This window comes from Alosa pseudoharengus, unplaced genomic scaffold (genome assembly GCF_046254945.1).
Source record: "Alosa pseudoharengus isolate Yale_2024_CS ecotype anadromous, Long Island Sound unplaced genomic scaffold, YU_APseudo_1.1 YU_APseudo_1.1_scf_14, whole genome shotgun sequence".
NCBI lineage: Eukaryota > Metazoa > Chordata > Actinopteri > Clupeiformes > Clupeidae > Alosa > Alosa pseudoharengus.
Genome location: NW_027468609.1, coordinates 32,314,626 through 32,339,860, shown reverse-complemented (window position 1 = coordinate 32,339,860; position 25,235 = coordinate 32,314,626). Strand labels below are relative to the sequence as shown.

The following is a 25,235-nucleotide window of genomic DNA, read 5'->3' as shown; positions in this document are numbered from 1 at the left end:
TCAAAATTCAAAGAAAAAACTGAAGTAATTATATTTGGTAAAAAAAGAAGGAAAGACAAGGAGGTTGCCACTTTCCTTGATACGAAAGGGTTGAAAGCACAGGATACTGTTAAAGATCTTTGTGTATTAATTGACAGTGATCTAAATTTCAACTGCCACATGAAAGCGATAACTAAATCAACTTTTTACCACCTCAAAAAAATTGCCAAACTTAGGGGGATGATGTCAAAACATGATTTAGAAAAACTCATTCATGCACTTATCTCCAGCAGGGTTGACTACTGCAATGGGCTTTTCACAGGCCTTCCTAAAAAGACTATCAAACAGCTTCAGGTGATACGAAATGCAGCAGCTATAGGGTTCTCACAAAAACAAAAAGAACTGACCACATTACTCCAATTCTTAAGTCCCTGCACTGGCTTCCAGTAGGTCACAGAATTGACTTTAAAGCACTACTGCTTATTTATAAATCAGTAAATGGAGCAGGACCTGACATGCTTCAGCGGTACACACCTTCTCATCCTCTCAGGTCTCAGGAGAAAAACCTGTTAGTAAAACCTGTTGTTAGAACTAAACATGGTGAAGCAGCTTTTAGCTTTTAGCGGCTCTGGAACCAACTTTCTGATGACATCAAAAATGCCCCAACTGTAGCCCATTTTAAATCTAGACTTAAGACCAAACTGTTCTCAGATGTTTTCTGCTAACTGCACTGAGTTACAAATTCTGAATCTGCTTTGAAAATTAGTCTACCTTGTGTCTTTTATTTTGTTATTGATTTTACCTTGTGCATTTTATGTTTTCTTTTTTATTATGATCTTTACCTTTTAAATAGTCTTTGACTATTCCTCTGCTATTTGCTATTAGGCCTACTGCTTGCTTTTGTTTATGTAAAGCACATTGAATTACCTTTGTGTATGAATTCTTTTTCTTCAGCCTGCACAACCACAGCAATCATGTAAAAGTTCTAACAGATAAATCGTTCATGCAGTTAGCCAACATTTTGCTTTCCAGTATTCACAATTCTTTGCTGCAGTTCACGTCACATATTTCACTGCTACTCGTCTGCTTGTAGCCTATCTATAGCCTATTTGGCAATTTTCCACTTTGTCTTGCACTGTTATTACAGGCAGGTAAAAAACACATACTTCAAAAACTAACACTGACGCAACATGTAGCCTAACTTCTCTGTACACAAGTGGACTACAGAAGATAGGGAAGTCTTTGTACAGGCTCAGTGATTGACACCCAACATTGCGGATACGGGTGTCAATTATTTCCCGAAATAATGGTTCACATACATTCACATAGATCTGCGTTAAGTTCGTGACGAAATATGTGTGTTCTGCTGTAGCCTAATATCAACCTGCAACAGCAGAGTCATAGGAAGGGTCGTTATGTCAGAGTGGTGCGATGTTGTTTTTTTCTTCACAATAAAGCTCATAGCCCAAAGCATACGCCCACAGCCCATTTACTACAGCGTCCTGTAAAGACACAGGCACACACCTTATGAAATTCTTTCCAACACATTTCCGCCGAAATGAACCAACGGGGTTCAAAGACTTGTGTTGTCAAAAGTCATCAATGTGACAGATGCTGACGTCGAGTGGTTCCATTGTGTGCTTCTGAACCTCACCAATTGCTAAACTTGAGTTTGACGAACAAAACAATCTAAATTGCAACGTTATTTTAGTTAACCTGATTAATCATTTAATTATTTGTTCAGTGGGCTATGCCTACCCAATATAGGCCACTGCTGTTCGCTACTGGTGTAGCCTTATAGCCTATTTGTGATGACTCAACAATAACAACATGGTATGCTAAATGGTTAAATATCTGACAGAGAAAGGGGAAAAGGTGAGAAAACACTGACTACAATGGACATATAAAATAGGCTACCAATTGAATGTAGGCCTACATATCATTTCTGAGAAACTGTGCACTGCACTCTCTCTCCGCCCTATCTCCTATAGCATTTGAACAGTTGAAGTTGAACTAGGCTAGTGCTTAACTAGGCTACTAACTAGGCCTACAGAAACCTATTGTTAACCTAGGCTATGTCATCATGTAAACAATATTTAAACCAAAACAATTCACCCTAGACTAAACTGTCATAACTGTGTCATTCTTTTTAACTAGATAACTCAGGGTTTGCTCCTTTGCTCCTTTCCATGCCACCTTCTATCCCTGCCCAACTGGCATCATCATCCCCCCCTACCACCTTTCTCTTTAGGCTGCTCTGAATATAGGCCTACATGATGACATATGGAACCATGATAATATAGCCACTCAAAGACGTAGGGCCTACCCAGAAAGTGTCACTATGCCTGCATAGAGAAAATTGCCCCTCGGGGATAAATAAAGTTTTTTGAATGTAATTGAATTGAATTAAAAGAGAACACATAGGCCTAATCATATCACCCCATGTGTTCGTGAATAATATAATAACACATAGGTCCCCACCCCAACCTTGACTACGGCCTTGAGGCCTATTATTATTATGATAACCTAATTTACCAGTAGGGGGCAACATCCTCAAATAAATAGGCCTACATAGGCCAAAGCAGATAAGGAGCACAGCGTCGTGCGCTGGCACATTTGCATATGAAGCAAACTTTTTCTGAAAATGTTGAGCCGTCACAACTTTTAATTTTCATAATCATAGGCTAATGTATGCAAAGATATACCACAATCTCAATGGAAATATACTTCAGCTTGATAGTAGTATAAGGATTAGGCTAGGATTGTGGGGTATGCTGACATCAGCATGCAATAGTTGCAATGCTAATAATATGTAATAAAATCATTTTAGCCTATTTACTTTGTTTTAAAAATTGTGGTCATGGAGCAACCATGCACATGAAACCATGTATCTAAAGACGTTTGCAAAAAAAATCAATAGATTATCATCGTTCTACTTTTGAAATGATACTTTGAAGTTCTGTTTATTCGGAACGTGAGAGTGATTGAGTCTTACATTGCCTATATATCGTTATAGCAATGGAGCCTATCCACTTCACCATTTCACCATTATGTAACACAGACTTATTGGGACATGCGCATGCATAGGCTAGTTCTGAACAACTCATTGACAAATACGGATTCTGAATATAAGTTGTATTTGGTGTCTGGGCTTATGCGTTCACTTTGAAGCTTCTTACTGGCATCTGCGCACACCGCACTCACTTTTTCTTGCGCAAAAAGGCGCTGTAGCGCGGATGAGCTGTGGTTGACGCACGATCCCGGGGTTAGTGCTGCGATGTGCTGATTGGTGGGCTCGTGCAGACCACCGGAGAAAGAAAAGCTGTCTGCTGCAAGCATTCATGCACTGCAAGATGCCCTGAAAACACCTTAGGCCTCCTTGAACTCAACGCACATTTTTATATCGAGTGTATTGCGATCACTTCCGTTTAAAAAGAACAGTATTCACTGTTATAGATGCATGGTCTTAAATCGTGTGGCATTTGCGAGTGAATGTGTTTTTCCAAAAAAAAAAAAAACATTTTCAATATTTCTTATAGCTGAGTGACAACATTGCAATGTCCAGTCAATGTACATGTCAGACTTCAGTGTACACTCCTCATATTTTTGTAATTGTAATTTATTTATTTCAGCGGGGACAGTGCTCAAAAAACATTTTTAGATGTCTTGTGCCAGGTCGTAGCAAATTGCTAGTTTCCGCTGTAGTCCCTGAGCATGGGGCATGGGGGGCTGAGAGATGGAGCAATAAAAAAACAGACAATTTATTTATAGTATACAGTACATATTCACAAAGTTATAAACACTTTTACAGGCATTATTGTCCCCCTATCCCACCCCATCTAAAGCTACCCCCCTGAAACCAAATTGCATAGGATGTAGAAAAGCCTTAGATTCCAGTTGAGCAATTAATTTTTCCTACTTTTTCAAGATGGCTGGGAGGATGCTGATAGAGATAGTTGCTGACCTCCTGTATGACCCCTGGGGAAGATGCTCTCATTTATCGACTTGTTTATTAAGGAGAGGTAAAAAGGAGAGGTAATAAATTGTCTATGCTGTTTTAAAAATGCAGACAGACATGCAAGACCATATCTTTTGCTTTGTTGTTAGACAGGATTGAGAGTATTTTTCCAACCATTGCCTCATTTGTAGGTGTCATATTTAGGACAGAATCACCACTTACCATTGTGGAAGGGAGGTGGGTTTTATTTAGGGCAGAATCACCAGTAGCAGGTTGGAGGGAGTTGGGTCTATTTAGGGCAGAATCGCCACTAACCAGTGTGGAAGGGAGGTGGGTTTTTGGAAAACTCAAACTCAGTTTTTGCAAAGACTTTAGGAATTAGTCATTAAAATGTGCTGCAACAACAAAGCTATAATTTTTAATTACACCATTGACTTGGAGCTGTGTGTTTCCTTTCCAAGCAATTTGTCATCTCTGATAATATCAAGGAAGAAGTTTGCTCTTGCTTTTCTGAGCTGCTGTGTGACTTTGTTTCTCAAACTTTTAAAAATAAGATGATCAGTGACCTGATACACACGCGCGCGCACACACACACACACACACACACACACACAAACACAGACACACACACACACACACACACACACACACACACGCGCGCGCGCGCGCACACACACACACACACACACAACACACACACAAACACAGACACACAAACACAGACACACACACGCACACACACACACACACACACACACACACACACACACACACACACACACACACATATGCATTCGCATACACATCCACATTTAGTCTTCTTTTAAGTGCCATATTTAGTATCCCCAATCTCTATCTTTTCACAATTAAACAAGACACTATTTCAGAACAAAGTATCTGCTCTGGTTAACCTGTAATGTATGTAACTGCTTTTACTTCCTTCCGCAAGTGACAGTCAAATGTCTTCCATTTTGGAGTTACAGCAGTAATAAAAGAAAGGTAGAAAAGGGAAGATGAAGAGAAAAGGAGTGCAGAGAGTGCGTTTGGGGTGGAACTCTCTTCCTCTGTGACTGCGTCACAAGATTAGACGCTCAGTCAAGAGGGGAACTCATTGTCATGAGACGTGTCAAAATGCAGCTAAAATGGACTGAAATATTCTTCCTTGTGTGCATTTTTCATGGTGAGAGATTTTATCCCATTTGTGTGGTAAATTAAATTTGTACTTTTTTAAGACAGTTCTTTATTAAATCCACCAAAAAGAATGCCATGCCATGCTTGACTTGTCATTTATGTGAAATGTTTTGAAAGTGAGAAAACTAGTAATTTCACATAGAATTCACTAGTTTACGTAAACATATTAAACTTTAATGCTGTTTAAATCTCCAGATTAATGAAGCAGTGTGAATTTAGCATGATTCAGCCTGCTGTTTCTATCCAAAAGCAATCAAATTATTGAGTGTTGGCTTATCCTCTCTGATGTACTATCAGATGCAATTGTGAAAAATATGTGAAAGTGTGACAACACATGTGTTGAAAGGAGATAATGTGTTTATTATCTTCATCCAAGAATAGGAAGATAAAGTGTATATCATGTCATAACTTGTCTTAAAATATGAATCACTTGAAACAAATAGCCATGTATCTTCATACCAATTAAAATAAATGTTTTCCAGTTTGTAGCCCACAGAAGACAGAAGTTAAAGAAAAAGAATCACATACAGTTCAATGTACACTGAAGAATGATCCGAGTGTTACATTCATGTGGCTTCGAGTTACAAAAAAGAATGGGATAGAATTCCTAGGATCTTACAGAAATAAGAAACGTATGGGGAATGTTGTTTTGCCTGAATCCATGGAAACACTGGATGGCTACAGCTTAAAAATCAAGTCCTTCAACAAGCAAACGGACAGTGGCAGCTACAACTGTGCTAAATACAATTCCAATGAATTGACATTTGGGAAACCTACAGTTCTTGAAGGAGTGCCAGGTGAATTTATTTATTTATTTAGTTAGTTAGTTAGTTAATTTTAACATGATGTGGTATTATGCGTTCATTGACTCTCCGACTTAAACACAATCTTAGACCCCACACAAGCACCAAAGAAGGTTACGACGACTCCTTGTACTACTGCTGCAACTTTTCCTTCTACACCATGTGTGTGCTCAAATCAAAGAGGTTGGCATTATTATTTCTTCTGTTTACTTCACAAACATGTAAAAACAAATGAACACATTTCCTTTGTAAGGTGGTGACATCAGAATCCACAAGCGTTTTTGCTTCCTTCTGTCTTTCCTCTGTCAGGGGTGAAGAGCGACCCTGAGAAGAGTTGCGAGTTTGTGATCTGGGCGCCACTGGCTGGAGGCTGCGGCCTGCTCTTGGTCCTCCTCATCGGTGTGTCCCTCTACTGCAACAGTGAGTGTCGCCAGTCGCCACCCAAGTCAGATCACCTTTTCCCCCCAAACACTGTTTGTTGTCCAAGAGTCTTCTACAACCTCCATCCATGCAGAACATTAATATAATTTATATAATGACCGTGAAGTGAGAAATAAACAGCTACAGGTCAGACACAGGACAGGAGGGAAAGCGCTGGTAAATAAGGACTAAATGATGACAACAAGACTAGGCAGATTCTTTTTGTCAAACAGTTTTTTTGTTTTTTATGCTGCAGTTGATATACTTTTGATCAAATCAAAGGTCCTGACGCAGTAAAACTGTATGCAGCTAGTAATAGTCTCTTTAAGACTTGGTGAAAGCTCACTGATTTGAATGTATGTGTATGCATGGCCAATCATGTGTACTGTATGTGCAGAGCATAATGCTGTCATATGGGCCTGCAAATCCTTTTATAATCATAATTATTACACCATCTTGCTATATTGTGATTGACCGGAAGCAGTAATGATACAGGATGCAGCGAAGTAAGTGAAATAAACAAAGAGAAATTAGTGGTAGCTGGCTTCTGAGTAGCAAGTCATCAGAACAACATGTCGCATAACCTTGTTTTCAGCTTTTTTTTAAAAAAACAAAAAACTTTCCCTGTAATATTTTCTGAGCTCATCTGTAATAGCTGAGGTATCTCTCACACATACCATATCATACTTTGTATTCTCTGTGCACAGAGATCCGCACTAGACGATGCCCCCATCATTACAAGAGACAGTAAGTATCGTCTTTTCCACTGGAGACTTTCTCATGAAATTAAAAATGGGTGTTTATACACGTGTTGGATTAATAATGTTCTGTATTCTACACGTAGACCCAGGACTGCAGAAGGAGTGCTACATCCTGGACACGGTCGTTTTGTTTAATAGGTAGGCCATGTGAGGAGACCCATTAGATGGAAAGTCATTGGGATTTAGATAGATAGATACTTTATTGATCCCCAATGGGAAATTCAACATAATATTCATTCAATTCAATATTCATACATTTTTGAGTAAACAATGTTTTTTACATAATAATAATAATAATAATAATAATAATAATAATTAAAAAAAAACATCAGAGTAAACATTTTTCTAAAAATGTTATACAGTACAATTATTTGAATACTTATCATTGCATGTGTGGATGAATACATGGTAGGCCTACTATTTTTAAAATACACTACTCTGTAATGGTCTCCATATACATTTATTAAATTAATGAATAATGATACATTATTGGGTGATGTGGTGAGACACAGTCATACTGCAAGTTACAGAATATTAGAGGACAATGAAACAGTTAACTATCTGAAATATGAACACTATTCAATTTTTAATTTGTTTGGTATATCTTCAAATAAGCAATAACATTGTAGTGCATCATGTGAAAGTTAAAAATATTTTTTTTCCGTTTTGCTCGCTTCACAGGTGCTACCAAACAAGGCTGACACAGAAAGACCGGTTTGATTTTGACCAAGACGTCCTGCTGTATTTTGATGCAGCTGCAGCGCCTGTCAAATATGACTTCGTTTCTGCTTTACCACACGCATTGCTTGTTTGTTTGTTTGCATGTTTGTCTCCTATGAGTATTTACGAGTTTGCAGACGTGCTGATCACATTTCCTTTCATAGACCTATGCATTTGTCTGTGCTTAAAAAAAAAACTTTTATCACGGCTTTATGCTTTCCTCACTACATTTTCAGCGCATGCTAGGGGATGTTAGGTAGGCCTACAATATTTAGTGTGCCTATACTGTATTTCTCAGATTCGATTTGAAAACCATATAAAATATGCATAATGTTAACAATAGTCTTTAGCAGCCTATAGTTTACTGGATCGAGTCAAAATGTAGGCCTATTTTATTTTAAAATTGGCTAGTTCAGTACGAGTAGACAGCAACACATAGCCAGAACGTTCAATATAACCATACATTTCCTTCAATGTAGGCTAGGCTATATATTGTTTTGAAATAAATATTTTATTTTACAACAATACTTATTTCTGTTACATTATTTCACAATTATTTTTGGAGACATGTCCATGTTCCTTAACGGCTTTACATATAGGATAGGCCTACACAAATCGATCAATGATTATTTGATTTGAAGTCCTGGAAAACCAATAAAAGCAGTTGTTTAATATAGTCAAAAGATGTTTCTGCGTCCTCTGCAGGACAAATGTGGTATAACGTGCTAAAATTATAGAATGCGTTACGTTTTTATGTGTCGGATGGTGGGGGGTACGCGAGCCGAGTCAGAATGTAGGCGGTGGTACGCGGGGGGAGTTTGGGAACCGCTGAGCTAGTCAATGATGTCCCTGCAGTACCAGAGGCTCAGTGCTGCTGCTGGTCATTTGGGTGCCCTAACCAGAACTGCTCTGTCTGATTTCTCTCTCCTGTCTCATGTGTTGTGTTTGGGCCATGCTTAGATAATATCCATCACAACATTAAATATCCATCCTATATAAAAATTAATATAACTTAAGGTCTTATTTTTTCATTATATGTGCCCTCTTATTTACTTATTTACTTACTTTTTTGTTTACTTGAATGTTATGTTTGTCTGTGGACTTAAAATTGGTAAAATATGTCTTGTCTCCACCGTGGGATAGTGAGAAACGTAATTTCGATCTCTTTGTATGTCTGGAACATGTGAAGAAATTGACAATAAAGCTGACTTTGACTTTGACTTTGACTTTGGTTCAGTGCATGTTAGATAGGTGCTTTTTCACTGGAGCATAACATTTTCCAGTAGCCTACAGGTATCTCATTGGTGGCCATATTGCATCTTCATTGTATTTAACCATTAGCTTTCTCATTCGTTTTGACAAGTCCGAGGTCGCCTAGGTCTATCTGCAAAGTACGTGTCACGTGAGGCAAGGATAATTGTCTCGTCGGCTATTTTTACTTAATAAATTGAACTTAAAGAAATAAATATCAGTGTCCTCTGGTAATTACGGCCATGTGACTAATTAATTAAACGGAACTTGAAGAAAGAAATGCCGAAGACATTATATCGGTGTCCTTTATGCCCGGGCATGCTCGCAGTTTATAAATGGTCAGTAGTGGGAACTGGATATCTCCGAAATCTCCTTTTAGCCTTATCTTTGTTGCTTTCATGATTTCCTTTAAAAAGTTTCTTAAATAAAAAAGGAGATTAGCCTAGAAATCTAGACGCACCCTAGCGGCGGCAAATTATAATTTGCTCAGCCTGTACATTTCAATGATATAGGATGGCCCGCCAGGCTAAAAGGAGATATCAATTATTAACAATGTCAAGGTAGCTGGAACCTGCCACTTTCTCTCTCTCCCCCCGTGCCCGCTCAAGATGCGTTCCCAATTAATGGAGTAGCATGACGTTCAAATTAGATCTACTGCATAGTGGAGATTAGAGGACCCATATCATCATTGCATGTAACATGCGGTTGCTGTATTTTGACATTGTAAACGTTTTGACGAAGTAAAGCTGAGTATATATTTAGTGGCTAAATGTTGGTGCCCCCAACGCCCCTTGGTACCCTACGCCAGTGTTTTTCAACCTTCTTTGTGCCACGGCACACTTTTGACACTTAAAATGTCCCACGGCACACAATCCTGTGTGAAGATACACAGATATGGCCTTATTATGACCGCCGCTAGCGAAGCTAGCGAAGCGGTCATATAGGGATTGTCAAAGTTTTTTTTTTTTTTTTTTTTTTTTTTTTTTTTTTTTTTTTCGTCATCTACTTCCTGAAATTTTGGTCAACGATACCCGGGGCACCGAAACACCAGGGCACATGAAATTTGGTGGGTATGTAGCCCCACTAGACTTTTACGGAAAAATTTCGTTTGGTCCCCGGGGGCCACTCCCCCTCCGCGCTGGGCCCCCCGAAACCCAAAAAATGCAGTTTTTCCTCAATAACTACCTGAACCGTGGCACCGAGGATGAAGAAATTTTTATGGTATGTTGGTCTCAAGGGCCCACATCAACTTAGCCCATAATCACTCATTTGTGATTTGCACCCCCCCGGTAAAAAATGAAAATGCAATATCATTCTGCTTTAATCGCCCCTCTCTTCAGTAAAGACGTTCAGAACTGCACCAAATTTTATGTGTATGATTAACCTGACATTCTCTGGGGGTATGCCAAGTTTCGTAGAATTTCATCCATGGGGGGGTCTAAAAAATTAAGTTATGTGTACATTTAGTGACTCTACACTCATTGGCCTGTAGATGGTGGTGCACACATATACACATGCACACACACACACAGGCACCCACATACTATCGGTATTAGAACGGCCGATACATAATTACAAATTCAGTAGGATTAAAAGAAAGCCAAAATAAATATTCATCATCATCATCATGGCTGCATTTCCAGTATTGGCGATAAGTAGTCGTTTGTCCACTAGATGGCGCATCGTTGCAGTGAGACGTAATTTTGTTGGAAGTTAATCTTAAATGGGTTGGAAAGACACTATGCTTCCTACAAGGACAAGACTGTAGGCTACAGTAGTTTACCGCAGAGAACGTCTAAGGGTAGGATTTCTGCATGACATGTAATTCCCATTTCCTCTTGAAGCCGAAATAAATCTGAGAATGTTTATCGGACATGCTTGTTTTTTACTGCAGGTAGGCTACGTTAATCCTATCAATAGCAGAACGTAGGTAAAATAATGTTACCGTTAGCATGGTTGAGTGATGGAGGCCAATTTGATTATTGATGTATTTGTAGAAAACCATAAATGCGTTTATAAGCTACCAAGCAAATCGATAACAGCACTAATTGTATCTTTCGACTGTCATCTCATTTGCTTATGACCATAACCTAGGCTACTAACAGGAGCTAAGTGAGTTAGCCACAACACGTTCGCTACGTGATGGTTTTTTAATGGAAAATATATAGGCTACCTGAAAGATAACCTGTCTATGATCCCGTGATGATCTACAATCTCCATTTAAACCAGATGTTTTAGAGCGCACGTTGAGATGTATTCAGGGCAGGGCTGTACCTACACATATTTGTTGCACGTGCTACAAAAATCATTCTTTGCGATGAATGATTTAGTACCAACGTTACAAGGGTCAGATACAGTTTTGCCTATGGCTATTCCGTGAGACTGAGGCGCTTTTTGTTTGTTCGAAGTGCGTGTTTAGGGTGTGAGAGGGGAGTCGATGTGCTTTGATTCCAGCTTGGTAGTTGTAGTCTATGCGATTAAAAAACACGTGTGTGTGAAGTATCCAAACAATGATAACGCTTTCATTATGGCTGCTTTAGCCACAGACCTTGAGCTACTGTACAGTGGGTTGGGTTCCGTTTAGAAGTGTCCACTTCATTCGCCCTTTCCGTGATTCACAGCTACGTGAAATGTATTACTACTGATATGCAAAACTATTAACTTTTTCGCCAAGAGGTGGCAGCTTGATACTGTAAGGTGTAAGCCATTGGTTCCAACGGAGATTTTATTTGGGTCGCCAGCATAGCCTAGCGACAATTTGTGTTGTGTAATAGGCCTAGCATAGGGCCTACCTTATAGCTTATAGTTTGTTAACAGTCACGGTTTTGTCATAACTCCCTCTATGCATTTTTGCATTTAGAATAACTCTGAAACTAGGGGGGCGAACACGTCACAGAGGGGGCGCCAGTGCGTGGATATCTCAATCGCAAAATTTAACAATATTTCTATCGGGCGCCTACCATGGACTAGGCTGGGTGAAAATCAAAAGATTGCGTCAAAAGATTGAGCTTAACCATTGACCTCATGGTTGCAAAATGCAAGGGAACATGAATCAGCATATTATTTGCACAAACAATAACGGAGAGTAGCTCTTCAACTTTGCCCGTTAAAATGTGTATGAACAGTCTCGCAACGCATTTCATGAAGGCCCTTTGGACATGTCAGTTATTTGCACCACTGGGAAAAACGGCATTTTGTTTTAGACTACTGGTATTTCATTTGTGCATTGACAATAAAGCTGAATATCATTTGAACTAGATGACTAAACTTATGCATATGTAGAAGAAGAAACATTCACAAAAATCCATGACATGACCTCTCTTCTTGATAGCTGTTGAAAACTGCATGGAACTGACAGGGATTGTTTTGTTTAATAATAAATAAATAAATACATTATGCTGCTACCTTCTGCTTTTCCCAAATACAATGTAGCCTACAGGTGTACCTTTCATCAGTCCAGTTGCAATGGATGGACTGTGATGAACTGCCCTACTTGTGATTGTTTAGAGATTTTAAAGGTTTTATAACAATGTTACAGATTTTTTGGCCCAGAAACAAATCTATTCACCTTTGCAGCGCCAGTAGGCTACTTTGTGTGCGGAATGTGTGCAAACACACATTTCAAACAAGCATACACAAAAGTTTCAAGAGTGAGGAATGGAGTAGAAGATGGAGACAAATTCATTAATATGATTTATTTTCGCGGAATGGATGTGCAGGACTGAGCGGCGGTCATATTTTGTACCGCTACGCGGTACATCTAGTTATAGCTTCTATGCATAATAATAAATGCATCAATAAAACAAGCGCCCTCTGTTTCATTTGTACGTGACTATATCTTATTTAATTGTTGTTATGAACTGGATATGTGATGATTCTGTGAATGCTGGATATGGGGCCCCCGTTGTACAATGCCTGCATACCACAAATAGTGCAATCATACAATCAATGAGAGCATGTGGTTATAAATTCTTTGATGCAACAGTTGCTTTTCTGGACCAGTGAGTGACATTTGGGTAATTTTCTCACGGCACACTGCCCCGGCACAGTGGTTGAAAAACACTGCCCTACTACGCACAGTGCGTGATGTGCGTGGTGGTAGTGGCGGCATTGCAGAGGCTCCTGTAAACACATACACTCAAGTCACACATAGGTACAAAGGCTTAAAAATGAAATCTGTTTTAGAACATAGTGTTTTTTTTAAAACATAGCTTCATATGAACTTCATAAATTTCACCGTTTGACACAAACATAGACTTGACACACATACTTTATTCGTTTTTTATTCTCGTAGCAGAAAAAAAATCCCATTTCCAAAAAAATGGCTCTTAGATAGAATTTAAATCACTGCACTTCAATATAGAGGCACATTGAAGAGAGAAGACTGCAACTATTTCACCAGCTTGGCCACAGAGCAATCAACCAAACAAATATGGTGATGCTCCCATGGCACATACTGACTGGACAGAGTCCTTTGCATAGATTTGTGTACTATAGCCCAGAAAGAAGATATAAGTAAACAATCCTATAGCACAAAAATGTCAATCATATTTTATGTCCTTTGGACATCCAGCTTTTTATATTGAAGTGGGTGGAGATGAAAGTTCACCAAGGTGAAGACCCAACTTTGGTTGTTATGTTGACCATTTTAACATCAGTACAAGAGAGGAGGTTAACCTCAGACAAAAACCCTCAACTTCCCACAATCCCCTTGACATAACAAAAGGATGTAAACATTATTACAAGAGCCTCATCCTGGGCCCTCCTCCCTAAGCATTAGGGTGACATCTAAGATTGTGGAGCCTATGATACTAAATGCAAGGTTTAAAGCTGCAATGAGATTAAACCATTATTTGGCACGTGAAAACACCGGAGGACTTGATACTGTACACTCAACCAATGTGCATAGTCACACCATCACTGGAGGCCTTTTTTTACAGTATACTTGAAGCGTTCCTCCTTTATAGGCTGCGACGATTCTGGGCTGGATGCTTAGTGCACTTAAATGAGAAAAAAATCGAAATCCCTTCCTTAACGACAAATATATTGAGATATCTTTTTTTTACATAAACTATCAAAGCCAACAGAGGAGTTGAGATAAGGAGAAACAGTTTGTTTTATAAATCTTTTTACAGATTTTCTAATGCTGTAAACTACATGAACTAAACTACACAGTGCTGTACACTAGTGTCTCAAGGTGCACAGCTGATTCAGATACTCATATAGAACACTTTTGAATGTATACAAGCCTAATGACACCCTCCTCAAACACACAATCATGTACATACGCACACACACACACACACACACACACACACACACATAATTCCTATAACCATATGCACAACGCCTTGCTCCATACAAACTCACACACACACACATCCTACTTATCTACCACCTGTCTTCAACATCCATAGACTAGATATCCCAGTGCTGCAGCAAACTCCCCAACATGACTTCCAACCTCCAAGCTGTTTGGCTGCGAGACCCCCTTGTGGTGCTGCACTGTCCAGGCATGGCTTCCACAGGATTGGACAGACAGCCTGCCAATCACCGGCCGTGCGTGATGAGAGGAACTGCGATGCAATGTGTGAGTTTTTTCTGGTAAGAGGTGAAACCATGCAGGAAAAGGCATAGCTCTCGCTGTGTTTGAACAAGTAATGGCAGGTGTGTTTGTGTGTAGGTGGGCACAAGTCGGTGGCTTTCACGTAATGTGTTTCATGTTGGGTGTGGGGGTGTGGATGTGGTGTTCCTTTTTCTATTTCATACTGACTGCCTGTGTGTGTGTGTGTGTGTGTGTGTGTGTGTGTGTGTGTGTGTGTGTGTGTGTGTGTGTGTGTGTGTGTGTGTGTGTGTGTGTGTGTGGTGTGTGTGCGTGTACATGGCTTTCATCTTGTGTCAATGAATCCTGTTTGAAAAACGCTAATGATTCTGAGCAGCTCAGTTGACTTAATATGCGACTTATTATGGCAGGGGGAGGTGGTGCACTGGTATCCTGCAGAGTGACACACACACACACACACACACACAAACACACACACACTTTAATTAATAATATATAATATAATATATAATATGTTATTTACAATTTACAATAGGCAACTCCTATGATGTAATGTTGGCTAATTGTTTTAATTACCTTATCTCTCTAACTCTTGCCTCCCTTCTTTGTGGGCACTACGTCAGAGTTCAGCTGGTCAGATAACATATCTAGAGCCGATGAGTCTTCTGTTGCTGGTTTCTGCAAACAATGTTAAATTATATTACATATCATTTTTTATGGATATGCAGAAGCAAACAAATAAACCCACAAAAAACAAATATATTGTTTATTGATATGACAGAGGTGGCAAAATGCCCATTAATAAATAAAGATGAACTCACCTTTGATTTGGACTTTGATTTTCCACTCTTTGACTGAAATAACACAAGCAGATATGCAGTGAGTTTAATATCCACTAGAGGGCAGTGTGTGTGTGTGTGTGTGTGTGTGTGTGTGTGTGTGTGTGTGTGTATTAACCATTGAATCAAATCACTTGTTAATTGTTAATTAAAAATATAACCAAAATAGGCAAAGAGTATTTCAATGATTTTGGTTTGTAGGGATGTTTTGTGGATCCTAAACGTGCTATGGTTTTTGGATCCTAAACATCTTTGATTTTCAGATTCATGAAAGGAAAGGATCACTCAGGTTTTCTTTTGAGATTGTCCAAGAGTAAAGATAGGAAGGAAGTCAGTAAAAGGTCAAAATCAGGAGAGTGGATAGTCTTGTTCGGTATACTCAAAAGGGCAGTAATTGACTGGGCCGCTCTCTACCTCAGATGTGGTGTGTGTGCCCTCCTGGCTGACCTTTGGCTTCTGCTCTTTGGGTTTGACCTCTGCCACCGCCTGTGGGGTCAGAGTGTCTGCCAGAGCATCTAGCACTGGAGCTGGAGCCTTCAAAAACACACACAAACAACAACAAATAAACACACATACAAACAAACAAATTCCAGCGTTAACATGCATCCCTCACCCTCAGTACCTCACATAGATGTAGAGTATGCTACAGTGAAATTATTAACTAAGAATGGAAATATGTTAAATATAATTTAAAATCTCTTTGGATTTGAGGCTGGATCACAGAAATCTGTACGGCATTTTTTTGCCATGTCAGACACACACACAAAGAAAGAAAGAATGGAAGAAAGCATGTGTAAGTAAAAGAGTATGCATGTACGTGTATGTATGTATGTGTGTGTGTGTGTGTGTGTGTGTGTGTGTGTGTGTGTGTGTCTTACAGCAGGAGCCTCCACAGGGACTGTGAAGACAGCAGCAGGAGGTGCAGGTGCAACAGGACAGGTGGAGAAATCACTGGACAGAAGGTCAAGAGCCGTGGAGTCATCCATGGACTTCTGCATGGGTCACACACACACACACACACACACACACACACACACACACACACACACACACACACACACACACACACACACACACACCAAGAGAGAAAGAGAGAGAGAGACACACACATATAAATATTGATTATTTCATAATCATACTTAAAAATGCATTTGTATTAAATTAATGTAGTTAATCAGAATTTCTCTGTCTGCTGGTGTCTTGTCTTCATCTCACTCACCTGTTTGGGTCTGACGTCTGGCTGAACTTTTGGTAGTGCCTGTGCAAAGAGAGAGAAGTATGATTTTACATTAGTAATATACAGACTCATAGCTCAATTTCTCCAATGCTCAATCTTCCACAATTAGGATATGAATTCAGATTCTAGAAGTTTCAAAACCACTGTATTTAAGTGGCCCAGCTCTATGAGAACTACTCAGTTATTCAGTGGCGTAACAAGTCAATGGTGGGCCCAGGTGCGAGAGCGCTAAGCGGGCCCCATACCGACGAACTTTGGCCCAGGATGAATTAGCTCTGATATGCAATACACATTAAGGGTGACTTAAATTGTTTATGCAAAGGGCCTGAGACACCGAAGTAGTTCAGTTACAGATTACAATTTCAAATAAAAAACACACTACTACATATCCATTACATGTAAAAACATTAAAAAATAATTTTATTAACAGCCTGCAGGCCAGGGTAATCTAATATTACTGCATTAACATCAACTCGCATGGAATTATGGGAACACTCAATGCGCTTCTTCAACCCTCTGCTGAAACTGCAAGCGTAGATTGCTTGCTTATAAACTCGCACTGCGCAGAAACAAAACTTAATGTAGCCTAACTTATTTAACCGTCCAGAAACCAAATAAAATCATTCATATGCATACAATCCCCAATATGCGTGAATTAGGCCATTAGAAGAAGGCCATCTTACGAGCCTTTCGTTGTGCAAAATCGTCAACGGTGTTCCCAATATTTAATGCTCTGGCTCTCGTATTTTCAATGGACAGGATAGCTAACCCACGGAGCCTCTCCTGCCCCATGCTGCTTATTAGGTATAGGTCTTAATAAGTTTGAGTTTGGAAAAAGATCGCTTAGCTGTTGCCACAGTCACAATGTCAGAAACAACATGAGTACACACTTCCCGGAATGTGGATGTTACACTGTCATAATCTACCACCAGCATTTTGGCAAGTTGAAAAATAGATGACTTCTGTGAAATCTCTGCTTTAAAGCAAAAACGTCTTGCCTTTTCAAGCAGTTCATCATCACCTGCGAGTTGAAGGGTCATAGGACGTAAAGACTCAAACACATGACAAGTTTCCCGCATACTTGCAAATCTTTGGGAGAGCTGACTGATTATGATGTCCAGAGTTGCATTAAATACCTGTACTTTGAAGTATCTCTCTGCATCGGTTAAGCGCTCATCTTCCGATAGATCGTCAAAGTGACGCTTCACTCTCCGTGCTCTAACATTCTAAAGTTCTAAAAAAAAAAAAAAAAAAAAAGGAGGCAGGGCGGGGGTAGCGACGGGCCCCGGGAGGTCACGGGCCCTGGTGCGACTGCACTTGCTGCACCTACTATAGTTACGCCACTGCAGTTATTCCTCCTTCGGGCTTATCTGACAACAGAACAGCTTGTGCTTTCTGAAAGAGGGGAGATCCTGAGCAATGGCGGATGATTGGCCAGGTGAATGAATGTCCTCCGCTCTGCTTATATCAATGCATTACCCAATGGGAGTAAACCCAAGGGTGGTTACCTTCAGGTCCTCCTCGCTTGGCCTAAACTCAGGGGGCAGGCTGTCATCTCTCTCTCCCATCTTGATGAGTCTCTCCGCCTCGATGGTCTTCTCCTAAAGGTACAGAAGAGTAGGTAAATAACCTGCAGTAATATAACCAATATAAGCAACCTCCTGCTCGTGCTTGTTCTATCTGTGTAATCATGCACACATTCCACATAAATGCTCTTTTCTCAGGTACATGTGGGGACTTGAGCACTTTCTACCCTTTGAGGGCCTCATGTCTTTCTTTTCGTTATTTGAAACAGTACCACACACTCTCTAGACCAGTGTTTCCCAACCTTTTTTTTTCTTGAAGGCTCCCTTGCCTGTGTCTAAGACAAGCCAGGGCCCCCTACCCGAACTCTTACCCGCATACACACACAAGAAGAATAAAGTGATTAATTACAAACTTATAAGGTCAGAGGTCAGAGGTAATAAATAGCTACATGAATTTAAATGTGGAACCACTGCTCTAGAGAATGTGCCTGGGACTTGTCACAGATGTTCTGTCCACACACAGATACACTAAGGAGAGGCTAAAAGAACCCCCAAACCACATATTCCACTCATGTTATTCTAGCTCCTGTGTTTCCAGTGAGTGGACGTCAATGGTTGAAATGAGAGGAGAATAAAAGTCACGGTTACCTTGACGATGTCTTTGACTGGGACAGGGGCGGGCTGGGGAACTGGGGTTGTGTCCATTAGTGTGTCTGAGAGAGCATCAAGGGCATCGCATGTCCCCAATGACAACTGCACACACACATACACACACGCATACACACACAAAATGTCAATCACCGGTCAATCACCTCACCACACAATTGATATTTGAGCAATCTATACTGCATATTGTTCACATCAACAGCGTTAGTGTACTTGTATCAATGTGTGTGTGTGTGTGTGTGTGTGTGTGTGTGTGTGTGTGTGTGTGTGTGTACCTGTCTTTCAGCTGCTGAACACACTGAGGACTGAACGGCAGCAGGTGCTACAGCAGGGGCGACCAGTCCAAAGTCACATGCAATCTAACGAGAGAGCAGAAAACACAAGAGACCAGAGTGACCACACCACCCATTTTACAACACCAACAGACACGGATAACTGTCTAGTGACCACACCACCCATTTTACAACACCAACAGACACGGATAACTGTCTAGTGACCACACCACCCATTTTACAACATGAATTCATGTAGCTATTTATTACCTCTGACCTCTGACCTTATAAGTTTGTAATTAATCACCAACAGACACAGATAACTGTCTTGTGGCAGCAGAGTTTATAGCGATCTCAACTTCTGATTATTTGATGCTAACCCTTGCTACCATCGTGAAGCACAGTTAGCCAAGTGTAGTTGGTCACCCACTCAAAGGAAATAGAGAGTAGGTGTAGGCCATTGTGAGTATAATGGTCATTCTACTCAGTATGAGAGAAATCACAGGTTTAGACTTCTCAAGGTAAAAAAATAAATAAAAAGCCAGACAAACTGACCATTTGTGGTGCAGGGGCAACGGCGGGAGCTGCAAAGTCTCCTGCCAGGGCATCCAAAGAGAAGTCGTCTACTTTACCCTGAAGAAAAGATGCAGACAAACAGTGATTAATTAATTAATCTATTAATGAATCAATACCTTTGGAAGACTGGACAAAACACGTTGATCATAGAGATGTCAACTTCATGTAAACTGACCGGTTGTGGGGGTGCAGAGGGGGTGATGACGGGGGCGTGGACAGCAGGGGCAGCACTGGAGGATGTGAAGTCACCAGACAGGATGTCCAGGGCTGCAGTCGGGTCCATGGAGGACTGAGGAGAGAACGAAGAATTGACTATAGATCAACAAAACATTTGATTATAGATCCTCAAATAGGTCTGCGCTATCAGCAATATCCAGTGCTGTTATGGTACATTCATAGATGTTCAAACATAACTGTTGAAGATGCTCCGTGTGTGTGTGTGTGTGTGTGTGTGTGTGTGTGTGTGTGTGTGTGTGTGTGCGTGTGTGTGTGTCCCACCTCGCGTTTAGGGGCTGGGTATTTTTTGAGGTCCTCCTCTTTAAAGCGATACTCAGGGGGGAGGGAGTCTTCTCTCTCACCTACTCTCACACCCTTCTCAGACTTCAGCTTGGCCTCCTGTAATACACACACACACACACACACACACACACACACACACACACACACACACACACACACACACACACACACACACACACACACACACACACACACACGCCAAATATGTTACAAAGGACTGGAACTACATAGGTGACTAAATAGAGTGGCTGTATGTGCAGTGATACACATCCGTACCGAAACGATGTCCTCGGGTCTGAGTTTGGGGGGCTCGGGTACGGGCTCCGCTGCAGCCAGAGTGTCCCCCAGAGCACTGAGGGCATCCAGAGACATGGAGCCGCCCTGCGGAAGAAAGACAGACAGGAACAAAGAGAAGAATGAAGACAAGAGAGAAGGATGACGATGCTGTGAGTAGAAGAGCTCATATAATAAACTACAGAAACCCTCACTGCAAGAGGGAGCTGCGGTGCAAATGGCAGCACCTGTGTCACAATCAAACTCAGGTGTCCATGGGGACCCAGGTTCAATACCAAGCTGCGGTCATTTCCCCATCCCACCCCAACTCTCTCTCTCCCATTGGGTCATTTCCCCATCCCACCCCATCTCTCTCTCTCCCCCATTGGGTCATTTCCCCATCCCACCCCAAGTCTCTCTCTCCCCCATTGGGTCATTTCCCCATCCCACCCCAACTCTCTCTCCCCCATTGGGTCATTCCCCCATCTCTCTCTCCCCCATTGGGTCATTTCCCCATCCCACCCCAACTCTCTCTCCCGTTGGGTCATTCCCCCATCTCTCTCTCTCCCATTGGGTCATTTCCCCATCCCACCCCATCTCTCTCTCTCCCTCTCTCTTCCTGTCTCTCTCAACTGTCCTATCTGAATAAAGGCAAAAAGCCCAAAACCACCCCTTAAAACAAATATATCACTCTGCTGATATAGAACACTGAATAAGACAAGAGGACAGTCACCCAACATGAGGTGAGAGTGCTGTGCTGTGCTGTGCTGTGCTGTGGTACCTCATCAAAGGCAGGCACTGCTGGGGCCTTGGTGGCAGGAGGAGGAGGGGCTGGGGCAGAGATCTAAGGAAGAGATCACGTTTTACAATCTCAGATCAATTATTCATTCAGTGTAGAGAGACACACAATGGACCAGTACACGCATGTACACACAAGCGCACACACACATTGAAAGACAGCCACAAAGACTTGTCATACAGTATCACAAACATGTGTACAAGCAAACATATGGGGCATAAAGGAAATGTACCTTGGCAGGAGCTACAGCAGGAGCGACCAGTCCAAAGTCACATGCGATCTAACGAGAGAGCAGAAAACACAAGAGACCAGAGTGACCATACCACCCATTTTACAACACCAACAGACACGGATAACTGTCTAGTGACCACACCACCCATTTTACAACACCAACAGACACGGATAACTGTCTAGTGACCACACCACCCATTTTACAACACCAACAGACACGGATAACTGTCTAGTGACCACACCACCCACTTTACAACAGCAACAGACACGGATAACTGTCTTGTGGCAGCAGAGTTTATAGCGATCTCAACTTCTGATCATTTGATGCTAACCATTGCTACCATCGTGAAGCACAGTTAGCCAAGTGTAGTTGGTCACCCACTCAAAGGAAATAGAGAGTAGGTGTAGGCCATTGTGAGTATAATGGTCATTCTACTCAGTATGAGAGCAATCACAGGTTTAGACTTCTCAAGGTTAAAAAAAAAAAAAAAAAGCCAGACAAACTGACCATTTGTGGTGCAGGGGCAACGGCGGGAGCTGCAAAGTCTGCTGCCAGGGCATCCAAAGAGAAGTCGTCTACTTTAGCCTGAAGAAAAGATCAATTAATGAATCAATACCTTTGGAAGACTGGAGAAAAAATGTTGATCATAGAGATGTCAACTTTATGTAAACTGACCGGTTGTGGGGGTGCAGAGGGGGTGATGACGGGGGCGTGGACAGCAGGGGCAGCACTGGAGGACGTGAAGTCACCAGACAGGATGTCCAGGGCTGCAGTCGGGTCCATGGAGGGCTGAGGAGAGATTAGGGGTGATGTGAGACCAGTGTATTACATGTTAACATAAGTATGGGAAAGACATACCGGTAAGAGAAGAACATATCACTACAGATTGTGTGTGTGTGTGTGTGTGTGTGTGTGTGTGTGTGTGCGTGTGCGTGTGCGTGTGCGTGTGCGTGTGCGTGTGCGTGTGTGTCCCACCTCGGGTTTAGGGGCTGGGTATTTTTTGAGGTCCTTCTCTTTAAAGCGATACTCAGGGTGGAGGGAGTCTTCTCTCTCACCTACTCTCACACCCTTCTCAGACTTCAGCTTGGCCTCCTGTAATACACACACACACACACACACACACACACACACACACACACACACACACACACATACACACAAACACACAAACACAAACACACACACACACACACACACACACACACACACACACACACACACACACACACACACACACACACACACGCACAGATGCACACAAAGCATATCTGTGAGGTAAAAATCAACCAAACACAGAGACAAAGTATGTTTAACATCTAGCACATGTCTAGTCCATAACACAAGTGCGACTCCCGTACCGAAACGATGTCCTCGGGTCTGAGTTTGGGGGGCTCTGGTAGGGGTTTTGCTGCAGCCAGAGTGTCTCCTAGAGCTCCAAGGGCATCCAGAGACATGGAGCCGCCCTGTGGAAGAGCACAGGAGCGCTGTGAGAAATGTTAGCGCCCAACAACAATAGCAACCCACTAGCATCTAATGGCTTAAATTAGAAACATTAGCACCAGTGCAGAAGGGGAACTGGGTGAGTAATGACACCCATCAGGGTAAATGATGATGTGCAAACCGAGCATCTGGCAACATCAGCAGGACTTTAGGATGATGTTATTCATGCCATCATTATTACCAGCTCAGTTAGTAAAGTGACAATCGCATTAGCAACACTGAGAGAAATGATCTAGGCACTCAGTGAGTTATACCAGAAGCTGATAATGCATGATTACTTATTTTTTGACATTTTGATTTTATTTTGGTCATCTGAGTTTGGACAAGAAAACATAGGAGTTTTCTTAGTTACTGTATCTTAATATTTTTTCTTGAATACATATTGATTTATTAAGTGATTGAAGGTTTTGTCAGTTCTTTGCATGTGGTAATAAAGTAGAATTTCTAAAATGTCAAAATATCCCTCCCTCACTCCCCCTTCCTTCTCTCTTTTTCTAAATCTTTTAAGTCTTGATTTTCCTCACCTCATCAGTCTTTGGTTTAGCATCGGGAGGTGGAGAGCTCAGTGCTCCCATCAGGGAGAAATCACCACCAGCCTATAGACAGAGAGAGAAAGAGAGAGAGAGAAATCACTTCACTCACTAAAATCACTTATGTTGATGCTGTGTTGTGAGAGAAGCAGCCATCAGTCAGGCCGGAACTGTATGTGAAGAAACACTACCTTCTCCATTTTAGCCTTCTTATCAGCAGGAGGTGCAGGGGACTACAGAGACAGGGGAAGGTTGGCACCATCAGCACACGCATGCTAACACGCACACATGCTAACACTTTAGGGGCAGCCGTGGCCCACTGGTTAGCACTCTGGACTTGTAACCGGAGGGTTGCCGGTTAGAGCCCCGACCAGTGGGCTGCGGCTGAAGTGCCCTTGAGCAAGGCACCTAACCCCTCACTGCTCCCCGAGCGCCGCCATTGTAGCAGGCAGCTCACTGCGCCGGGATTAGTGTGTGCTTCACCTCATTGTGTGTTCACTGTGTGCTGTTTGTGTTTCACTAATTCACTGATTGGTTTAAATGCAGAGACCAAATTTCCCTCACGGGATCAAAAAAGTATATATACTTATACTTATACTTACTTAACACACGCGCACACACACACACACACACACACATACACATACTTTCTCTATATATCTGTCTTTCTCTCTCTCTCTCTCACTCACACCACACACACACGCACGCGCACACACACACACACACACACACACACACTATGTACCTTTGTGGAAGCAGGAGGTGGTGGTGCAAAGTTTGAGAAGCCAGCTGACAAGGCATCAATGGCTGCTAAATCCTCGACTTTCTGCAAACAAACCAATGAGGCAGTTTAAAAGATGAAAGTACGATCGAGACTTTGACTTTGACGTTTGATTATGTGTTTGTTTTTAAGACAGAGAAATGTGTGTGTGTGTGTGTGTGTGTGTGTATGTGTGTGTGTGTGTGTGTGTGTGTGTGTGTGTGTGTGTGTGTGTGTGTGTGTGTTTTCGTGCGTACACTTACTGTCTCCTTCTTCTGTGTGGCTGGGGGAGCAGAGTGCATGAAGCCTGCAGACAGTGAATCCAACGCCTCATCTGTGCTCAGAGGTTTCTAAACACACACACACACACACACACACACACACACACACACACACCTGTCAACATTAATACAATATTCAGAAACAGCTAAGCATTGGTGAGCGTAAATTTAATACTCAGACCCTCCACTAGGGGTCCTCTGAGACCATTGTTGGGGAGCACAATGTGGTAGCGTAACAGAAAGAATGTGTCATGGCAGGAAAAGTACAGACACACCCTCCGCATTCCTCACACTCGGGTCCAGAAACACAGGCTTTCTCAAGACCTCTCTGGAAAGTGTTAAAGAATGCCAGTGCATAACTAACTGGGATGCACCGAGTCTACCAGAAGCATAAGCTAACTCGACTTGTGTTGTGCAAAGTAAGACCAAAGTGTGTCCGTGTGTGTGTGTGTGTGTGTGTGTGTATGTGTGTGAGACAGAGAGGGTGTGTGTGTGCATGCGTGCGTATGTGTGTGTGTGGTGGGGCGGAGGCATACAATGTGTGTTTCAAACAGACAATCCACATGCCAGTGGCAGTAT

At 41.6% G+C, this 25,235-nt stretch overlaps 2 protein-coding genes across 14 annotated transcripts in view; one reads left to right on the top strand and one right to left on the bottom strand.

Moving 5' to 3' along the window:
- Positions 1–4,956: 4,956 nt before the first annotated feature.
- On the top strand, positions 4,957–8,357 carry cd8a (CD8a molecule). The gene is made up of 7 exons (XM_076284716.1): positions 4,957–5,117; positions 5,611–5,925; positions 6,022–6,114; positions 6,241–6,351; positions 7,059–7,098; positions 7,196–7,250; positions 7,794–8,357. The coding sequence occupies exons 1-6, from the start codon at positions 5,054–5,056 to the stop codon at positions 7,245–7,247; spliced, it is 675 nt and encodes a 224-aa protein (XP_076140831.1). The 5' UTR covers positions 4,957–5,053; the 3' UTR covers positions 7,248–7,250; positions 7,794–8,357.
- Positions 8,358–13,352: 4,995 nt separating this feature from the next.
- The window catches only part of cast (calpastatin), a 46,352-nt gene continuing 34,469 nt past the window's right edge, over positions 13,353–25,235 (bottom strand). For 10 of the 13 annotated variants that reach the window (XM_076284701.1, XM_076284709.1, XM_076284712.1 and 7 more), the window contains 23 exons: positions 24,639–24,725; positions 24,361–24,441; positions 23,807–23,848; positions 23,610–23,681; positions 22,944–23,048; positions 22,561–22,677; positions 22,261–22,374; positions 22,093–22,170; positions 21,586–21,633; positions 21,336–21,398; positions 20,558–20,662; positions 20,261–20,377; positions 19,938–20,051; positions 19,742–19,819; positions 19,190–19,273; positions 18,897–19,001; positions 18,231–18,323; positions 16,705–16,743; positions 16,364–16,477; positions 15,900–16,019; positions 15,468–15,500; positions 15,223–15,324; positions 13,353–15,078 (listed from right to left, as the gene is read on the bottom strand). In XM_076284701.1, coding sequence (XP_076140816.1) covers positions 15,232–15,324; positions 15,468–15,500; positions 15,900–16,019; positions 16,364–16,477; positions 16,705–16,743; positions 18,231–18,323; positions 18,897–19,001; positions 19,190–19,273; positions 19,742–19,819; positions 19,938–20,051; positions 20,261–20,377; positions 20,558–20,662; positions 21,336–21,398; positions 21,586–21,633; positions 22,093–22,170; positions 22,261–22,374; positions 22,561–22,677; positions 22,944–23,048; positions 23,610–23,681; positions 23,807–23,848; positions 24,361–24,441; positions 24,639–24,725 — 1,902 coding nt within the window. In that variant the 3' untranslated portion in view covers positions 13,353–15,078; positions 15,223–15,231. The remainder of the gene's footprint in view (positions 15,079–15,222; positions 15,325–15,467; positions 15,501–15,899; positions 16,020–16,363; positions 16,478–16,704; positions 16,744–18,230; positions 18,324–18,896; positions 19,002–19,189; positions 19,274–19,741; positions 19,820–19,937; positions 20,052–20,260; positions 20,378–20,557; positions 20,663–21,335; positions 21,399–21,585; positions 21,634–22,092; positions 22,171–22,260; positions 22,375–22,560; positions 22,678–22,943; positions 23,049–23,609; positions 23,682–23,806; positions 23,849–24,360; positions 24,442–24,638; positions 24,726–25,235) is intronic. The other 3 variants (XM_076284704.1, XM_076284707.1, XM_076284705.1) reach the window with 3 other exon arrangements.

Bases quoted from the DNA above. Each gene is read 5' to 3' on its own strand.
- cd8a (XM_076284716.1), top strand. From the start codon at position 5,054: ATGAGACGTGTCAAAATGCAGCTAAAATGGACTGAAATATTCTTCCTT. The intron at 6,115-6,240 runs GTTGGCATTATT...TTCCTCTGTCAG, and splicing joins TGTGTGCTCAAATCAAAGAG to GGGTGAAGAGCGACCCTGAG. The intron at 6,352-7,058 runs GTGAGTGTCGCC...CTCTGTGCACAG, and splicing joins TGTGTCCCTCTACTGCAACA to AGATCCGCACTAGACGATGC.